We start from the raw sequence: 18630 nt of genomic DNA, 5'->3' as shown, positions 1-18630 counted from the left end.
CTTGTGTGACAATGTTTGCTATCAAGAAAAATATCTATTTCTAAAACTTCGTTTTAGGGCCTGTACAGTTTTGTGTGAAAATAGTATATTTAGGACTTTAAGGATTTGCATCTAGAATTTCAGATTTACAGGGAGACAGTTTCTTTTTTCATAACAGACTGATGTGTTTAAATTTATAGGTACTTGAGACCAGAAACTGCACAGGGAATTTTCCTGAATTTCAAACGACTTTTAGAATTCAACCAAGGAAAGTTGCCTTTTGCTGCTGCCCAGATTGGAAATTCTTTTAGAAATGAGATCTCCCCTCGATCTGGACTGATCAGAGTCAGGTACTGCTCGTGGTGTTCTTCTGGTGGAATGAGTGAGTGACTTTGGGACTGACTTGGAAACAAAAGCTTGCTGTTTTGAAACAAGTCTGCTTCTTTCTTACCTGGTTATGTATTTATTTTTATCCTCCCAACAAGCTTGTTTTACATTTGTAACCAAACATAATCTCTGGGATGACGGGCAGTTTTGAGTGACTGAAATGAACTTGAAGGGAAAGGAATAGGGGTGAAGAATAGCTTGAGTTTCACACCTGATGCAAACGATCCTTTCCCCTTGTTCATCACAGGTTTTGAGGATAGCTGGATCTTGGTTACCTATACCAAGGCAGTTTTGGCATGGCGATGTAGATCAGTGTAGGGTGACTGGGGAGGAGGTGATGGTTATGGCTGGAAGATCATTCTAGGTGTCCAAGGCAAACAGCGTTGCTGGTGTTGGGAGTGAGAGTGTTTCAGTAACCAGCTGGTGTTCCTCCAGATATTTGGGGAACCTTTATGAAGAAAATGCAGCCAGCGAGCTGACCTGTATCTACCCTAGTTCAGACACTCCCTTGTGTCTTTTCTAATAACCTCCCTTTGTCAGGTGTATCCCGGAACGTGTGGGAAGGCGTGCTGGCACTGTTGCATGACGTTTTTCTTTAGAAACTGGTTGTGACTTAGCTATTTATGACTTAACCTTTTTGTGATTTCTGTACGTTTTCTTACTGATATCATCTCTTAAGTTCTTAAATTCCATACAAAAATGGGATATGTAGGGAAACTTAACTTTCCTAGACTCCAGAGTATTTTCTGCAGCCCCAGTGCCCCACCCGTTTTCTCTCTTCTTACTCGCTGTAATTACAGACATCAGTCAGCATATTTCAGCCTTTGACTCTACATCAAAGCACCCAGAGCACCTGCCTAATCTTGTTAGTCTCCTTGACACCCTCTGAGGAAATGCTCCTGTGTTCTCACCGAACTGGATCATCAGTCCCTTCAGCTGTATGGCCTAGACAGAGGCTCTTTCACGGACGAAAGAGCTTGCACGACCAAAGGAATTGCAGTGGGGAGGACCCCCCTGGGCCCTGCTGCAGAAAGAAGAGGTAGTCAGAAACCTGAGCAATGAAAGACTTGCCAGATTTGTTCTGTTTTATTGCTCAGTGTCTGGGTTTCTTCATATTTTTTTCCTTTTGTTTTTGGGCTTCCCCTCTGCTCCAGTAATGTCTGCGAGCATGCTTTCAGAATACCGAGGAAGCTCTGAAAGACTGAGCTTGTTTAAAGCCAGTGTCTTGGAGAAGATTTAAATCAAGTAGACTAGCTGTTGGAAGACTATAAAAGACTGTGAAGTAAGGCAAAACCTGGGGCCTGTGGAGTAAAAAGTGGTAAATAGGAAAACCAACTCAGAACTGAGGAGCAGTCCCCAGAGTTAACTGGGGAGAGGGCCTCAGTTCTTCCTAACGTTTTATTCCTTGGTCATTTTCACTTCAAAGCGTTCTGCCTGGGTTTTGGCTGGTTTTGCCACGTGTCTCTACAGGATCCTGGCTAGACGTCCACTCATCCTTCCACGAGTCAGTGTTCCCGTGGCTTTCGCTCCATGGTAGGGCTGGGACTTGTTGGTTTAGTGTTACAGTTTCTTCTTGATGACATAGAGCTACCACGTGGTGAGTCTTTGTATAGCTATGATTTCTTTGGTTCAGGTTGGGAGTATTAGCTTGTTGATGTGAAATATTTTTTTGATTTAATTTTATTTGGATTAGCTGGCTCTATCTTCCATGCCTTTGTCCTCACAGTTGCAGGTACAGTCTCTGAGAGCTGGTGCAGTCAGTGTTAGTGCTGATGTCCATCTCCTGTCCGTGAGCTGGGATTATTCGACAGAACAGATGGGAAGACTTTGGCAGCAGATTATTTTGGGAATCTGAGCAAGGTCCTTATTTCTGTCTGCCCTTCATTTTAGATATTCTGTTGCTGTCATCCCAGTTAGAAGCTATTTGAGGGCAGACATAGTGCTTCTCCGTCTCTCATATTTCTGTGCACACAGATGTTTGATTGCTGTTGAAAGACAATTAAGACATAAATGCTGTGGGACCAAATAAGAGATACCATTAAAAAATAAAATTAAAGAGAAAACTCTTTTGCAGTACATTTCATGTATTTTTCGGACCAGTTTAAGCAATTTTTCATTACTTCTGAAACATCTGAGATGATTGTGAAAGTGCGCTAGTAAATGTGTGTGTGTGTGTCTTGTGTGTCTGTGTGTTAAAGAAGAGATTTTGACTCATAAAATTAACTTGAAACACTTTTCCCCCAAATAGCTACTAAATTGCCATTCAGGGGAAATTTCTTTGGGAAACCATTACTATGTGCATATTTATTTCATCATTGTGCAGTCAGCTTGATGTTAACTTGTTGGATTCATGCCTTATGTCCTCTGCCTTGAATAACACTTTATTTAAGAAGCTGTTACTCTAAAGACACCAGCTGTATGGCGCCATTATCAGTCATTTACTTGTTCAGAGCAGTAAAAAGGAAGAAATCAAACAGTTATAGACGCTAAAGAACAATTTCAATGCACTTTAATTTCCCATTTTTTGAAAAGTAAGTATCAGGAGCTTCATTTAGTATACATTTTATAAAGACTTGCTAATGCTTTAAGGAAAACCATTTTACTCGGAAGTCATTGGTCAGTATCTCATTTCTCGTGTGTGCCTGATGTTTGCCCAGGTTTTCCTAAGTTTAGAAACTGTATCAATCTGTTCTTAAAAAACTATTTTCCGTATCATTCTATGTCGTTTGTACAATGAAGTTGAAAATCAGGGCGTTGTTTATTGTTTCTTATAGTTAAGCATGCAACTTTTATCCCTTATATTTTTGCTTTCAGAGAATTCACAATGGCAGAAATTGAGCACTTTGTAGATCCCAGTGAGAAAGACCATCCCAAGTTCCAGAATGTGGCAGACCTCCACCTCTATTTGTATTCAGCAAAAGCCCAGGTCAGCGGGCAGTCTGCTCGGAAAATGCGCCTAGGAGATGCTGTCGAACAGGTAAGATTCAGTAGGTGACTTAATTTAGATTATACCTATTCAGGGTTTAGAGCACTTAGCAAGTTCTTCTGTGTACAGGGTAATAAAATAGTTTATTTTAGCAGTCATTGTATTTTTATACAGTATGTGTTTTTATACATTATTTATTATACATTATTATTACAGTGGGAGGAAATTACCTGAACATGCCAATGTGTGGGACATTAGGGCTAATGTGAAAAAAAAGTTTAGCAGAGTGCTTAGAAAAAAGTTCTTGGTTTGAACTGTGCTCAAGCAGTCTGACTTTTTAATAGTATGTACTACTTTTGGGGAGACATTTTGGCTCAGAGAAAGCAAGCCCTCTGTATTACCATAGCAGTTGGGATAAGGTCTTCCGTATGGTAGAATTTCTCTAATTATTTGCCTAGAGAAATGAGTGAATGAAAACTTTCCAGTAGTAGCTGCTGCCCAACAGTGGAATGAATTGCCCTGGGGAACAATGCGGCTCCTGCCTGAAAATATTCGAGTAGAGGCCAGGTGATAACTTGTCAGCTGGTTTTTGCAGAGAAGAGCCCTACAGGGAGGGGGTGAGAGCCTTCCACACTAAAATTGTAAGATTACATGTACTGTAAGGGGTTCACAAATTCCAGTGGTTAAGAATACATTAAAATCCCCTCAACCTGTCTTATTGCTTTTGTCAGTTCAGAAGGAATATGTCCGCCATTCCTTAGGCTCATTATTATGAATGTCATTTTTAGTGCTGTAGCTTTAGAAGATAAGAGGCATTACGCTGAATTTTTGCTGACCCACCCAATGAGTATGCTAGAAAGATTTTGAGTAACGCCATTATTATCCACTTATTAACTTGAGAGGTAAACCTTTTGAAAATAACCAAGATCACATTTTGGGTACTTGAGATTGTTCTGAAAGCTGGATGAATTAGCTTACCTTGTGTTTCAGATATTTTTCAGTAGATGATGAATAACTCAATGGAAAATGATACCTTGGCCTTCAAAAGCGTTAATGTTGTGCTTTTTCATTCCTGCATGCTTGCTTGCTTCTTTATTTACTTATTTGTTCATCCATTTACTTTTAGGGTGTGATTAACAACTCAGTATTAGGCTATTTCATTGGCCGCATCTACCTCTACCTCGTGAAGGTTGGAATATCTCCAGATAAACTCCGCTTCCGACAGCACATGGAGAACGAGATGGCCCATTATGCCTGTGACTGTTGGGATGCTGAATCCAAAACATCCTACGTAAGTAGAATGGAATGGTTTTTACCATGTGATTTTCACCTTGTTAACTTAGAAGCATGGGTATCAAAATTGCCTTTTGTGTGCTTTATGTCAGAGTGGAACAAAAAGAGAAGTGATCTCTTCCTGAGCAAAATGGAAAAAACAGTTGTCCCTGCCCTCTCATAAGAAGGGGCTTGTGTCAAAGGAGCTCTTTGTAGACTTCAGTGGCTTTTACAGAGAGAGAGAGAAGGCCAGTGATGGGGCAGTACTGGTGTGTCATTCCTGGAGTAGGCAGTGTGATTGGTGACATCCCTGAGCGCAGCCAAGATGGAGTGGCCTCCTTCCAGACCAGGACCTCAGCAGATGCTGGAAGTGGTGGTGGGGCCGAGGAAAGAAGGTTGTAGTGCTCGTAGTTAGAGGGCTATTTTGTAGCTTTGGGGAATGGACTAGGAGATTATGATCTCTTGCTTTGGAACTTCCTTTTCTCAAATTCTGCATATTTAATAATAATTCTGAGAAGACCCCCAGGTTACCTGTCACTGTACTTTCCCACCCCCAACTCCCCAAACATGAACATTAGTACTGAAGCTGAGGATTGAAGTGCATCTGATATAGGAGATGCTTCCTGCACTGGTGGCAGTAGGACAAGGTGGAACAAGTTCCTGATACAGGTGACGCTCCACCCTCTTCCTCTCCCTCCTCAGAGGTGACCCCGAGCCTAAAGTTGTTGCCTGCCATTTTCAGGCATGTTTCTGTAACTTTACCTTTTAGTACATGAATACGTTAGTTGACATCCTTAGTAAATGATAATGAGCAAATTTAAGAACATAGATAAACTTGTTGACATCTTTAGTGAATGTCAGATGATCAGTTTACATGGGTTTAGGATTTATTCTTTAATTTGTAGTTTGTTGTTGTTGTCATGTATTAGGGTTTCTGAGCTTATATGAGTTTTATATTTGCCTCTTTATTCCAAGCACCCCATGTGGTAACATGTGCTTGGAAAGCTTAGCAGTTGTAATGGTTGAATTTTCCCAAACTCTTTGGATAAAAGGCAAAAATAAGTATTCATGAGAAGGACTAACTAGATATCTCCTGAAATAAGCCTTTTACCTCTTATGTTCTTAATTCAAATAACAGGTTCTAAAGAGTCTTTGAAAGCACTTTAGATTGTGCTTTTGAAAAGTACCTTAGGCATTAACAAGAAATGGAACCTGCCATCCATGTGGTAGTGATGCTGTTATTAGGTTTTGTTCTGTAACCTAAACAGTGCCTGTTCTTTACTGAGTTTTCTTTTGTTGGGTAGGAAACTGAATTGAGCACAAATGCCCACGTTCGTGGCCAGCTGAGGTGTGTGTTTAGTGCAGCCGTCTGATGCCAAGTTGTGAGAGCCATAGACGCTTGATACAAAGGGAGTACAGTTGTCCCTCAGGGTCTGCCTGGGCTTGGTTCCAGGACCCCCGCAGACACCAAAATCCTTGGACGCTCAGGTCTCCTGTGTGAAATGGCTTAGTATCCACACAGACCTTATGCACATCCTCCCGTACACTTTAAATCATCTCTAGGTTACTTAACATACCTACTGCAATGTAAATGCAACGTTAATAGTATGTGGCAAATTGAAGTTTAGCTTTTTGGAACTTTCTGGAATTTTTTTTTCCTGAGAATTTTTGATTCACGGTTGAATGCAGATGCGGAACCTACGGAAACAGAGGGCTGGCTGTATTATGGGGTGTTATCACTTGATTGCCCTCTTCAGAATCTACTTACAGTTTTCAAAAACTTTATATTTTTTAATTTGTTTCGGTGGAGGGGCAGGGTTAGGTTTATTTATTTATTTATTAATGGAGGGACTGGGGATTGAACCCAGGACCTTGTACATGCTAGGCATGCACTCTACCACTGAACTATACCCTCCCTCTCTTTCAAAGGCTTTTTAGAGAGAGAAAGCCAATAAAACAGTGAAGTAACAACAGAAAAAGTTCCCTTTCCTCTTTGTGCTCTCTGAGCTACGTTTACATTTGTGTGGTCTCTCCTTTGACCTCTCCATGTGGTAAATAACTACTCAGAATTTACCCACTTGAATGAACAGATAGGATACTAGAAAGAGGAGAAAACAGGCGACATGTAGTAAATTCATGTCCCAGTGCATTAATGCCTCCCTAATATACAACAATTGACGGTGAGTTCGGTATCCCCATCATTATTAGCTTGGCACGTGGACATTCTTCTTAGTTCCTGGGTTCTTCCTCGGTCCTGGTCTGGGCATGTGTCCTCTCTTTATTCTTCAAGGCTGATGGGATGCATTAGCACCTATTCATTTCCTCCTCCTTCTGATGCATCGTAGTCTCCTATTACCCTCCTTTTTCTTTCCTTTTTAGTGGTTCAGAAACGTGCATGCACACTATATTATGTTCTTTGTTGAATAATTTCCCTTAAGAATCTTCCAGCGAATAGTTATGAACTTGACTGACTTAGGCAACATGGGGCATGTTGCGATGTAACTAACTACCCAACGGATTTCCTCTCGCACGTGTTACCCTTCGAATCTTTGTCACCTACAGTCAGACTCACCATCACTGCAGCATCATAGCATGTTCTCGTTTCTGCTGCTCTTCTGTTGTAAAGTCACAATGTCTGTTGTACTGTCTCCTCCTCTCAGATTGCTGGTCCCTTTGGTGAGTCCTTGCCTTCCCACCTGCTGCTGTTGACCTTACTTTTCTGTCACCTGTGTTGGTTTCTGAACCCTAAAGGGATTATCAAGTGGCTAATTGGGTCACTCACCCATGAATTGTTGTAACCTGTAGTAAAAACTGGTGCAGCTCTTCCTCATCTTAACTCTCTCCCATGCTTTTAAAAGGTTGTGAAAGTTGTTTTCCTGTTTCCCTTCTCCACAGACCTTTTTTGAGGTGAACACCAGCTTTTGATTTGTGGGTGCCTGTGTTCTGTGTGGACTCACAAAAGGGATCTCTGTTGACCCCTGGGCCCTCCATGTGTACGGCGATAGAAAGTCTCTGGGAGTGTGCTGTTGTGTGCATTCTGTGCAATTCGGGAGGTCGAATTCTGGCCATGGATGTCATTTACTTGCCAGTGTAGGGCTCTTCCCAAAGAGCCATGCCCTTCTTTTTGTAGTTCTTAAAAGTGCACCGACAGTAATGCCTGAGCAGGTGTGAATTCTTTGATTTGAGCCAGAGCTTTAACAACATAAATGTATGAAGGTGAGGGGTGGGGAGAATCGTTACAATCATCCCTCAGTGTTCGCGGGGGATTGGTTCCAGGATCCCCCTGTGAATGCCAAAATCCATGGACGCTAAAGTCCTTTGCATAAAATGGTGTTGTGCTAGTGGTTTCTGCCAGACTCATTTTGAATCCTAGTTACAAATTTGAAACAAATCTACCACTTTTGTCTAGGTTCCACATTTTATTTCCATAATTAAATCCTTGAAGATATTAGTTAACCCCACTTTCACAGTCGGCCAAAATAAATCTGTCCAGAAAATAGACTACTTTGTGTACATGTGTGAATTATATTTTATAGGGGTGTTACTGCCTGGTGTATAAAATTATTCCCATTTCAAACATTGTAAAAGTTGAGTAGAGATTCTATAGGTGAATTACTCTTGCGTATGTGAAAGAGTTAGTTATAATCTTCTTGCATTTGTGAATGAACCTTACGTAAGTCACAAGTGTTTTTATCTATTATGTCTTCTTAGGGCTGGATCGAGATTGTTGGATGTGCAGATCGTTCCTGTTATGACCTTTCTTGTCATGCACGAGCCACCAAAGTCCCACTTGTAGCTGAGAAACCTCTGAAGGAACCCATATCCTTTCTGGTCATTTCAACAGCTCAGGACTGAAGTGTAAACATCTTAGAAATGGATAAGTCCAGGTCTATACCGTGTTCTGTGGATGCACTGAGGTGTTTGGATATTGTGGTAGCACTTTATTTAAACATACTATTTTACCCATTTTTTGCTCCTTTCCTGTTCTCTTAACTTGTGATCTGCCATGTGCCCACTCAGTGTCTGGTCCCTGAAAAAAGCTCATTCAGGAAAAGGCTCTGATGTCTTTCAGGATGGTGACCAGTTTTTCTCAACCATTTCCCACACCTGCATCTACGTATATGCTCTTTAAATAAAGGGTGCCTGGTGAATACTTTCTCTATTAAAAGATGGGTGCTCTTTTATGGTAGATGAAATAATTTAGCTCACTGGATCTGTAAACCAGCAAAGGAGAAATTTCCTTCCTTTACCAGGCAGTGAGGTTGTGAGCTGATCTTAGGGCTAGGCTGGTGATAGGAAATAGATCCTGTTGTGTTGAGACATATTAGAAATGAACAAATTATTATGCTACTTATCGGGTTATGTTGCTGAGTAGATAAAATCCCTTTATCTCACTGTAACTTTGAAAAAGCCTTTCTTGATGATGTTTCCTTATTTTGAGTGAGGATTGTCTGAATGCTTTTATGGGTGGTGGTCTCACCCTGCCCCTGAAATCAGCGGAAAGGGGACCTAGGGCACCGACATGGACCTGGTAGTTGTTTCACGTCACTGGTTGCTTGTCCTCAGGGTCATTTCCCAGAACACGGAGGCAGGTCTGCAGTTTTACATTCCTTGACTACTTCATACAAAACAGTCAATGTTGTTCAGTTTGAGCCCAATAAGGGAGCAATTGGTAAGGCATATAAAAAGGATGCAAAGCTGGTGATGGAGTACCTTGCCGTCTGTGATGAGTGCTACATTACAGAAATGGAAGAACTACTGAATGAAAAAGGGTAAGATTTAAGATGTGTATTTTTACATGGGCTCCAGTCAGCAATGTCCTCTGTCAGATTTTGAAAGTTAGAGTGAGATTAGTTTCTGTAGAAATTTTTTGCAGGTAAGTACCATCTCTTGGCTACATTGAAAGGACTGCATTTATCAAGATTTTGGCATTATAGCCTAGAAATAGATTTGAAGTGAACTACAAAGATCAGATGTTTTTCCCCCCAATAACTTTCTTAGAGGAAGAGTCTTATCCAAGGTAGTGACTAAGGAGGGAATAGAAACTACATCTGCCTCTCAAGTCAGTGATCTTTTTTTAAGCTTTGGAGTGGTCTGTGTAATTGTTGTAAGCATAAATATAAAGACAATAGAGATGAATCTTTAAAGGAATTCAACAAAATCTGCCATAAACAATGTAAAATTTACTGTGTCTGGCAAACAGTTAAAGATTTCCAGACATAAGAAAAAGCATGAAAATATGCCCCATAGTGAGGAGAAAAATCAGTCAAAAGGAATGCCAAGAAATGACAAACATGAGGGAAGACATAAGGATGTTAAAACAGTTATTATAAATATGCTTCATATGCTAAAGGATATAAGGGAAAACATGAACATATGAGGTGAGAAATGGAAATATATAAAATATAAAAATATTAAAAAAACCAAATGGAACATCTAGAGGCAATATCTGTCTAAAATAGCATCAAATCCCATTAAAATTGACATGGTTAGATCACTAGTCAGATATCATCATCTACAAACAGAACAGTTTTGTTTTGTTTGTTTTGTTTTTTAAATTCTCAAATAATGGCTATCTCCTTGCTGATTTCAGCTTTTTTGTAACTATTACCACTCTACACTAAGACTGTATGCACAGAGAGAATATATATGATGCTGTGTATGTAATGGCACCTTTAACGCACGTGCACACAAACTTCAGACAGAATGGTAGAAAATGGAGAAAATCACTGAAAACCACTCCTGTGTTGCTTGAGATTATCACTGCTAGAAACGAGCAAAATGCAGGGTACCACGCACCAGCTCTCCAGCTTCAAGGACAACCACATGAGGGCTCTCTCCCCCCAGCACTGAGCTGCCTATGAGACAAGATACATCCAAATTGATCTTCATAATGTGAGGAAATAAATACCTCATAGCTGAAATACGGGTATTACATGAAGCACTTTATAAAGGTGAATTCTTATAACCTGAAATGGAATGGGCGTGTCTCAGGATATGAACATAAGGCAGGCAGTGATTTGGCAGTGGGGAGGGATAATATTTTACAATGACATATCACACAGGATCATTAAACTTTTAAGCTGATCTTCATCAGCGTAAGTGTCAATGTTTATTTTGGAAATAGCGTGGGAGTTTTAAAATTTCTCTCTGAGATGGCAAGTTGGTCATTTTTACATTTGTTAGGACAACAGAGAAACTGTTCTTGTTGCTGACAGGTCTGTTTCTGACAAATTTATTGTAATTATTCTAAAACTCTGTTTTAAAAAAAAATTGGTTTTGGTTTGATCTCAAAACCAAAAGAATTGGTCTTTAAGTCACTTGCAGAATTTTATAAAACTAGCCACATTTTGGCGTGCCTCCCACAATACTGTTTGGCGCCATTGTTAGAACAATACTTAATTTGGTATTCCTTATGAAATCACTTAAATTTTACTTCCAATTTATATCTGGAGAGTTGACCAAGTTGTATTACACTTAAAATGAGAAACAATTTAGCAATCTTAAAACTCCTTTAAATGAAGGCATGTGGATACGTATTTTCACTAACAAATACTGTGCTTTGTTTCTTTGTAGGGAATTTACTATTGAAACTGAAGGGAAAACATTTCAGTTAACAAAAGACATGGTCAATGTGAAGAGATTCCAGAAAACACTACATGGTAAATTTGTAAAAATAATTAAGAAACATACTAAAAGCATTACTCCTTAAAGGTGTTTCGTTTTTTAAAGTTTTATAGCATAACCATTTTACAGAAAACTTGAAGAAGAAAAATAAATCCTTAATGCCACAACCCTAAATTTGATGAATATGTTTAAGGCATTATCTTGGGCTTTTTTTTTTCCAAATTGTACTCATACTGAAGAATAATTTATAATGCTACCGTTGTATTTCCTATGACCTGACATACATATGAAGACTTTCTTTGGGGCTGGAGAGTATAGCTCAGTGGTAGAGCACGTGCTTGGCACACACGAGGTCCTGGCTTCAATCCCCAGCACCTCCATTAACAAAAAAAAAGGAAAAAAAAATTTTTAAATACCTCTTTGATTAAAAACAAGCATCTTTTTTTTTTCTCTTTAAGGTAAAGTCCTTTCAGTTCTTAAGCAAAAGAGAGAATCACCCTTCTGCCTATTTTAGCAGATTAACTTGTTATAAGTAATTTAGATTTGTGATCTTTCATGCTTTTTTAAAAAGCAAGGAAGTGATTTTATTTTTTGTAGAACAAATTCTATGAATTGGGAAATGAGTATTTTGGAGAACATGTAAAGGATGCTTCTGGATAATTGTAGCTGAATTGAAACTCTTGGAAACTGAGAGTAGTGGGTATTTCAGAAGCCGCTGGCGTGGAGCGAGCAGGCCTCCTTTCCCACTTGTTTTTGGCCTGTCTCGTTGTCGCCAGGCTGCTGTGAGCAGTTAAAGCAGTCTGAACGGTGGTGGGAGGAAGCAGGGGGTCCTTCATGCTCTCTGGCTTTTTAGCCACCATCCGGAAGCTGGCTCAGAGCTGGACTTCACATAGCAAGGATGCCGTGAAAGGATGGACAGAAAATGCCTTGATCATAGTTCTAAAATGTTATTCTTATTTTTATCACACACAAAAGGAACAGCTTCTCTTTTCTTCCACATATGTGAGTTTTGGATTCCAGTTATCTCACTTCCCTTGAAACATAAACTTTCCAAGATTAGAGTCAGTTACCTTACACCTGGACAGTGCTTAGCATTGCTTCCTTTCTGAATAATAAGCAGTGATGAGTCCAGCTGCTGTGCATACCACAGGAATAGCGTCCCTGATGGGAGGAGCTGTGGGGCACCTGGCAGGTGTCTTTGACTGAGTACTGGTCCCTGAGCAGACTCTTCTCTAAGGGGCTCCTGACCCCAGGACTGTGGAAGTACAAGGGCAGTAACTTGGCTCTCTTAAGGAGTTATCAAGTCAGCAAGACAGCAAGTAAAATGAAAATCATACGATACTTATTCTATGTAGGAGTTGTTTTTGTTCATTTTCCCGGCTGTGGTGGTAGATTTTTAATTCTAGCAAAGTCTCATAGAAGCTCTAGAGTTTTCATGCTTTCTGCAGAGGTAAGGCAGCTCCCTGCTGTTCATCGCTTACCAACCCGGGAAGGAATACCGTGGTATATGAACAAAGAATTAAAATTTTTTCCCAGTTTTATTATGCAGAATTATTACAGTTCGACTGCCCATACACATTATATTGCATGTAAATACATATATACAGTACACTGCACATTTTCTTAGTTTTCATATATGTACTAATTATTGTTTCTAAGAACAGATTAGATCTTTAGGTTTTTAAACTTACATACTTATCAAGGAAATAAAGCCAACTACAAAATAAGAACCAATAGAATGCTTTAATCCAGTCATAACGGACAGTCAAATGTGCTTACACATATTCAAGGAATCAGAATAATAATTAGTTCATTTGTGTCCTATTATTATTGTTATTACTTTTTAGATTAACAAAGAATTAAATTCGGTGAAAAATTTTTTTACTCCAAACTTCTCTGCGAATGGTCTTTTATTCTGATTTCTTTGTCCTGAGGTACAGGATCGATTGCAATCCATCTAGAATAGAGATATTTTTAGGGCTAATAAGAATTGTTAAGAGAGGACCTGGAGTGCATCATGTAGGGGGTGAGAAAGTGTTACTGAATTTCTATGTCTTTTGCAGTGGAAGAAGTTGTTCCGAGTGTAATCGAACCCTCCTTTGGCCTGGGCAGGATCATGTATACGGTATTTGAACATACATTCCACATCCGCGAGGGAGACGAGCAGAGGACGGTGAGTTGTCCTGTGCAGGGTGCTGTTCTCTGCAGTGTCAATGAACGAAACCCACTGAGAGACGTTAAGACGACTCTGGAATGATCATTTAGTCGTTATTTACTCTTAAGGTTAACACTTCCCTTTGCTTAACTGCCTACAAAGCAAAGCACCTTCTTGTGTTATCTCACTTGAGCTTTAGGACGTGTAGGTTATTCAAGATGCCATTGTTTCACTTGCATCCGAGTCCTGAGACAGGACGTGTTACTTTGAGGGAACTGTGTGTTGCATCAGTGGAAGGAATGGTAATTTCTGGATCTGTTTGGGTTTTCAGAAAATTGGGAAGGAGGAGATGGCTCATAGAATTTGGCCAGACCAAAGAATTGTATTTATACACTGGTAAAGCATTAAAGGGAACCTTTTAAAACTGTATAGAATTGCCTAGGGTATTTTTGAGAGTAAAGATTTAAGTTCCTAGGTCCTATTCCAAAGATACTGGTTCAATAGGTCTGGGACCCAGGGGTCTGATTTTTTTTTTTTGGTTTGTTTTAGAAGAACCCCAGGTGATAGCAATGTGGGAGATTGACAGGTCATAAATTGAGCAGTAGTCTGTGAAGTATAGCCTTTCTTAGCATTAAAGTATTGCTAGAGATAAATGTTTGCAAGAAGATTCTGCAAATGTTGCAGAATCCTTGCTCTGTGCCATCCCCAGTCTCTCTTCATCCTGCCTGGCTTCGCCTTCCTCACCTCGCCTCTGCCTGCAGAAGTTACACTCTTTTAATTTATAGCTGCAGGTTTCTGGGAAAATCACTCAGAAGAAGAATGGCTAGAGAGGAGAGGCTGCATAGGTCAGATTAACCGAAATAAGCATTCTTACCTGCATGACCATCTGAAGCTGAGTGTGTACGTGATGTTGGACATCAGCTCTGTAGTTCTTTCTGGGGCATTTAATCTTGAAGGATGGACTGATGTGTTCCTGGCACCAGGGTTTTAAAAAGTCTGACATACTGTTGGTAATGTGTAGCTAATAAAGTTACTCTTTTATTCTCTGCCCTAAAGTTACATCTTCATTTCCTGACACTTAAAGAGCAGCTTTTCGTTCATTAACAGATAGTAAGAACCTGAGCTAGACACCATGCAAACATAAAACGTGGTTCTTCCTGAAAACCTTTTAGCTATTCCTTTGAATCTTACAATATTGATATAACTAGAGTTTTCATAGAAATTTATAAGGGCTAAGAAAGAATAAATTAATTACTGTGTTTTATGAATTACATAGAGATTCTCATTGTGAAGAGAAATTTGGGTAGCTTGTGAGAAGCCAAAAATGTTTCTAAATTATTAACACAAAGTCCCTCAGTCCATCCTCCTATAAATTTGATATAAAAACATTGCTGGTGAGATAACCCCAAAATTATTTTTCTGTAAAGGTGGGTCCCCAATTCTCTCTCACATCAAATGGAATTCTCACAAGATGGAGGAGAGGAGTGGAATTCTGAGCGTTCCATGATTCAGGTGCCATCTTGATAGAGTCTAGGGTTTACATAAAGCAGGATATTCACCATTGGCTGGCATTTATTTAAGATTAATTAGGCTTTGGGGGCGCTAAACTGGAACTCGTGAAATTCATTATTTTTATGAGACCTATTCCTTCTGAGTCCCATACTCTTGCCTTCAAGTGAACCTTTTGTACAAATATTATTTAAGAACTATCTTCAGCTCTTATTTCCAGCCCAAAATGGTAGACTGGTTTGCCTTTCACAGAATATCTTTGCTTCCTTTTATTTCTGAGTAACTCTGAAGGCTGTTTCAGGCGCAGTTTAGGAGGGCTGTATTTTTCACTTGGGTATATGGCGCATCTTTTTGTTTGTTTTCTACTATTTCTTTTGAACATGCATTTGTGAGCTAATTAAACTTTCCTGTTTTACTTAGTAAGGCTCATAGATCCTTCAGCTATGCTGAGTCTTTTAAAGGACAGAATGGAATTTTTATCTGTTGACACTACCACTTACTTCATGATCTGGGGGGGGGGAGGTTCTTTAGGGATCTCCACAGAAGAAGCCAGGCTTTTATGTGGTACCAAAAAATTACCATCTTAGATGGTAACTTTCAGAATGCTTTCACATCATTTAACTTTTTTACAACGGACCTGCCAAGGAAGCAGCACCGACGGTAGAGACCCTTTTTAGATGGAGAAACTGAGACCCAGAGAGGTCAAGCTCACTGAGTTGGTCCAAGTGCAGAGCCGAAAACCAGATCTTTCTGATTCTAGTTCTGGTTATCTTGCTTCCTCTGTCTTGTTGCACTGCTTTTCCTGTGTTTTCTGGTATGTTGATAGTGCAGTTTGGACGTTAATGTTGAGATCTTTATACGCTAACATATTTATCTATCCTTCTTTTTAAACCATCTAGTTCTTCAGTTTCCCGGCTGTAGTAGCTCCATTCAAATGTTCCGTCCTTCCGCTGAGCCAGAACCAGGAGTTCATGCCATTTGTCAAGGAATTATGTAAGCAAATCCAATTGGGTAATCTCCAAGGGAACACTGTCAAGTAGATTGAATTTTAGGAAATGTCTCTTTTTTTTTTGACAAAAATATGTATTGAATAAAGAATGAATCTGTGATTTTTAGTGTCCGCTCTTACTGCTGAGAGTGTGCTTGCTCAGGATGTTTTCTCCTAGCAGTTGAATGAGTCAAGGTGGGACCCAGGAGTCAGATTTAAAACACCCTTGCTTCTCCTGTTGACCCTGGTGCTCACTTCATCAGGGGAACCCTAGTGGAGGGTAACAACCCCAGTAGATCTGCAGCCACTGGACCCACCCACATCCACAGGACAAGGATCCTGGTGGTCATCTACTGCGGCCCACGTGTTTCAGAGTTGGGAATTGGGAAGAGTTCATTGAACTGCCCAGGGTCCTGCAGGCCTCCTGGCCTGGGCTCTCAATCTGATACTCGTTCCCCTGCAGCCGCATGAAATGTAGGTAAGAGTGAGGGATTGGGCTCCAGGGAGGATTAAATTGTCAGGATTTTTCTTTCTCTTGCAGCTGCAACTTACTGCTCTTTTGTGTCAGTCCCTTTTATAAGTTTCCTGAGCTTGTATGACAACATTTAGCTGACATCGGGACTTCGTCCTTTTTCAAATGTTTAATTTACTTATTGTGTTTTGGATAGCGGAAGCCTTGACCAGGCACGGTGTCTCTCACAAAGTAGACGATTCCTCTGGGTCTATTGGAAGACGCTATGCCAGGACTGATGAGATTGGCGTGGCTTTCGGCATCACCATTGACTTCGATACAGTGAACAAGACCCCTCACACGGCAACCCTGCGGGACCGAGACTCCATGCGGCAGATAAGAGCAGAGGTGGCTGCCCTCTCTTTGGCACTTTTAATCTTAGAAATGTGTACAGCTTCCTTCTGATTTGAGATGGATTTTTGTTGTATGTATGGTCCCCCCTTTTTTTCCTTTTTAATTTTAATCGTAAGTTTGTATCGGAACACAGATTCCCAAATCCCTTCAGTTTAATTATGAAAATATTCATTAAGACTTCTCTAGTATTTTATAGCTATTTGGATCACTCTGGGCTCATTCTCTGACAGCTTGCTTTTATAGTTGGTTGGTGGTTTGGACAAGAGAAATATCCTAAGTGGTTGCTGCCATAGTTTTATCGGCAGGCTTGGGGGGGGCTTAGACAGTTTTATCTTTATATTTCTGTGTACATGTGTTTGTATAACTTTTTCATGTTGATTCATTCAAAGCAGTGAATAATGTTTCAGTCATCTTACTTAATGAGAAGGGAATAATGGAGATGAGAAAAGGACAGGAGGGAAAGGACAGAGTGGCCACTTTAATTAGCCACCTGACTAATTTATTTTGAGCAAGTTTTTATTTAGAGTGCCTATTACGTGCTCTGCTTGATATAGAGAATTAATAATAGGGAAAACAGAGGTGAGAGACCACTTTTTTCCACAGGAGTGTATAGTCTACTTCAGAAGTCACAGATTTATGGCTCGTGTTTTTACAAAGCCAGATCTGGCTGCTCTGAACCTAGGTTCGCATCGGGCAGGGGTTCTCAAAGTATGGGCCCTGGACCACTAGCACCTGCATCCCCTTGGGACTGATTAGAAAAGTGAAATCTCCACCCTAGACCTACTAAATCAGAAACTGGAGTGGGGTTGGGGGTTGGAGAGGGAAAGAAGGTGGGCAGAACTGTTTTAGTAAGACCTCCAGATGATTCTGACTGTCACTCAGGTTTGAGAACCCCTGCTGGGTGACAGCCAACGTTTGGTTATGGCTGAGGGACAGCTGGCCCCCCTAGTTGCCGCTCTCCAGTTTCCCACACTCCCTGGCTCCCTTCACTCGTGTTACTTGACTGACACTGTTCTAAGAGGGAAATGTCACACACACTTCAGGTGGCACGGAGATGTTGAATAATTAGAAAAGGCTCTGTGGGGGAACTGAGTTATGCAGGGGAGCTGGCGGGCATTCTCTGGGCTGGAAGAGGGGCAGGAACCCGAGTCCGGAAGGAGGTGAGTGTAATTAGGTAAAGAGGCTTCAGTGGGAGTCACGAGGAACGTTGTGTGGGGCCCAGTTTGTAGAGGGATCCTGTCATTACATAGACACTGACTTGGCGCTCTCTGTGGTTTCCCAAGTTCAGGGTGAATCCTCTTTTTGGCAGTCTGATCACGCTGGGTGACACTGAGACTTGTCTCTCCTTTTACCCCAGGTCTCTGAGCTGCCCAGTGTAGTCCGCGATCTGGCCAATGGCAGCATCACGTGGGCCGACGTGGAGGCCAGGTATCCTCTCTTTGAAGGTCAAGAAACTGGGAAAAAAGAGACAATCGAAGAATGAGGACAGTTTGGGCAACTTTTGACCATTTGCGTGAATTAAAAAATAATTTGTCATGTCCACTTTACAAAAAAACAGCACTGCAGTCCCTCCCAGGGACTGCATTTTATCCTCAGTGGCTGCCTGATCTTACTTCCACAATTAAAGTTGAAGGAATTCTGAACAAACTTGTGATCTACTTGCTCGTGTTTCTGCATTTGCAAAAAAACAATTTCTCCCATCTTTGGGTAAACACACTTATACTTAATGTTAAACACAGTTAATACATTCTTTTAATTAACAACTTTATTCATAAAACCGTAAGATTCACCTGTTTTAAGTGTACAATTTGATGTTTTTAGTATATTTGCAGACTTGTGCAACTGCCACCACAGTCCAATTTTACAATGTTTCCAGTGCTCCAAAAAGAAACCTCATATGCGTTTAGCATTGCTTCACATTC

General features: G+C 40.5%; 1 protein-coding gene across 1 annotated transcript in view; it reads left to right on the top strand.

Annotated features, from left to right (window-relative positions):
- GARS1 (glycyl-tRNA synthetase 1) overlaps positions 1-18355 on the top strand; it is a 34939-nt gene extending 16584 nt beyond the window's left edge. The window contains exons 8-17 of the mRNA XM_064487476.1: positions 180-329; positions 3181-3343; positions 4419-4583; positions 8276-8384; positions 9192-9336; positions 11141-11226; positions 13255-13364; positions 15755-15848; positions 16512-16702; positions 18066-18355. Coding sequence (XP_064343546.1) covers positions 180-329; positions 3181-3343; positions 4419-4583; positions 8276-8384; positions 9192-9336; positions 11141-11226; positions 13255-13364; positions 15755-15848; positions 16512-16702; positions 18066-18191 — 1339 coding nt within the window. The 3' untranslated portion in view covers positions 18192-18355. The remainder of the gene's footprint in view (positions 1-179; positions 330-3180; positions 3344-4418; positions 4584-8275; positions 8385-9191; positions 9337-11140; positions 11227-13254; positions 13365-15754; positions 15849-16511; positions 16703-18065) is intronic.
- Positions 18356-18630: the final 275 nt, after the last annotated feature.

Source organism: Camelus dromedarius, chromosome 7 (genome assembly GCF_036321535.1).
Source record: "Camelus dromedarius isolate mCamDro1 chromosome 7, mCamDro1.pat, whole genome shotgun sequence".
NCBI lineage: Eukaryota > Metazoa > Chordata > Mammalia > Artiodactyla > Camelidae > Camelus > Camelus dromedarius.
The sequence above is the reverse complement of the archived record's forward strand: the minus strand, read 5'-3'. Positions and strand labels throughout refer to the sequence as shown.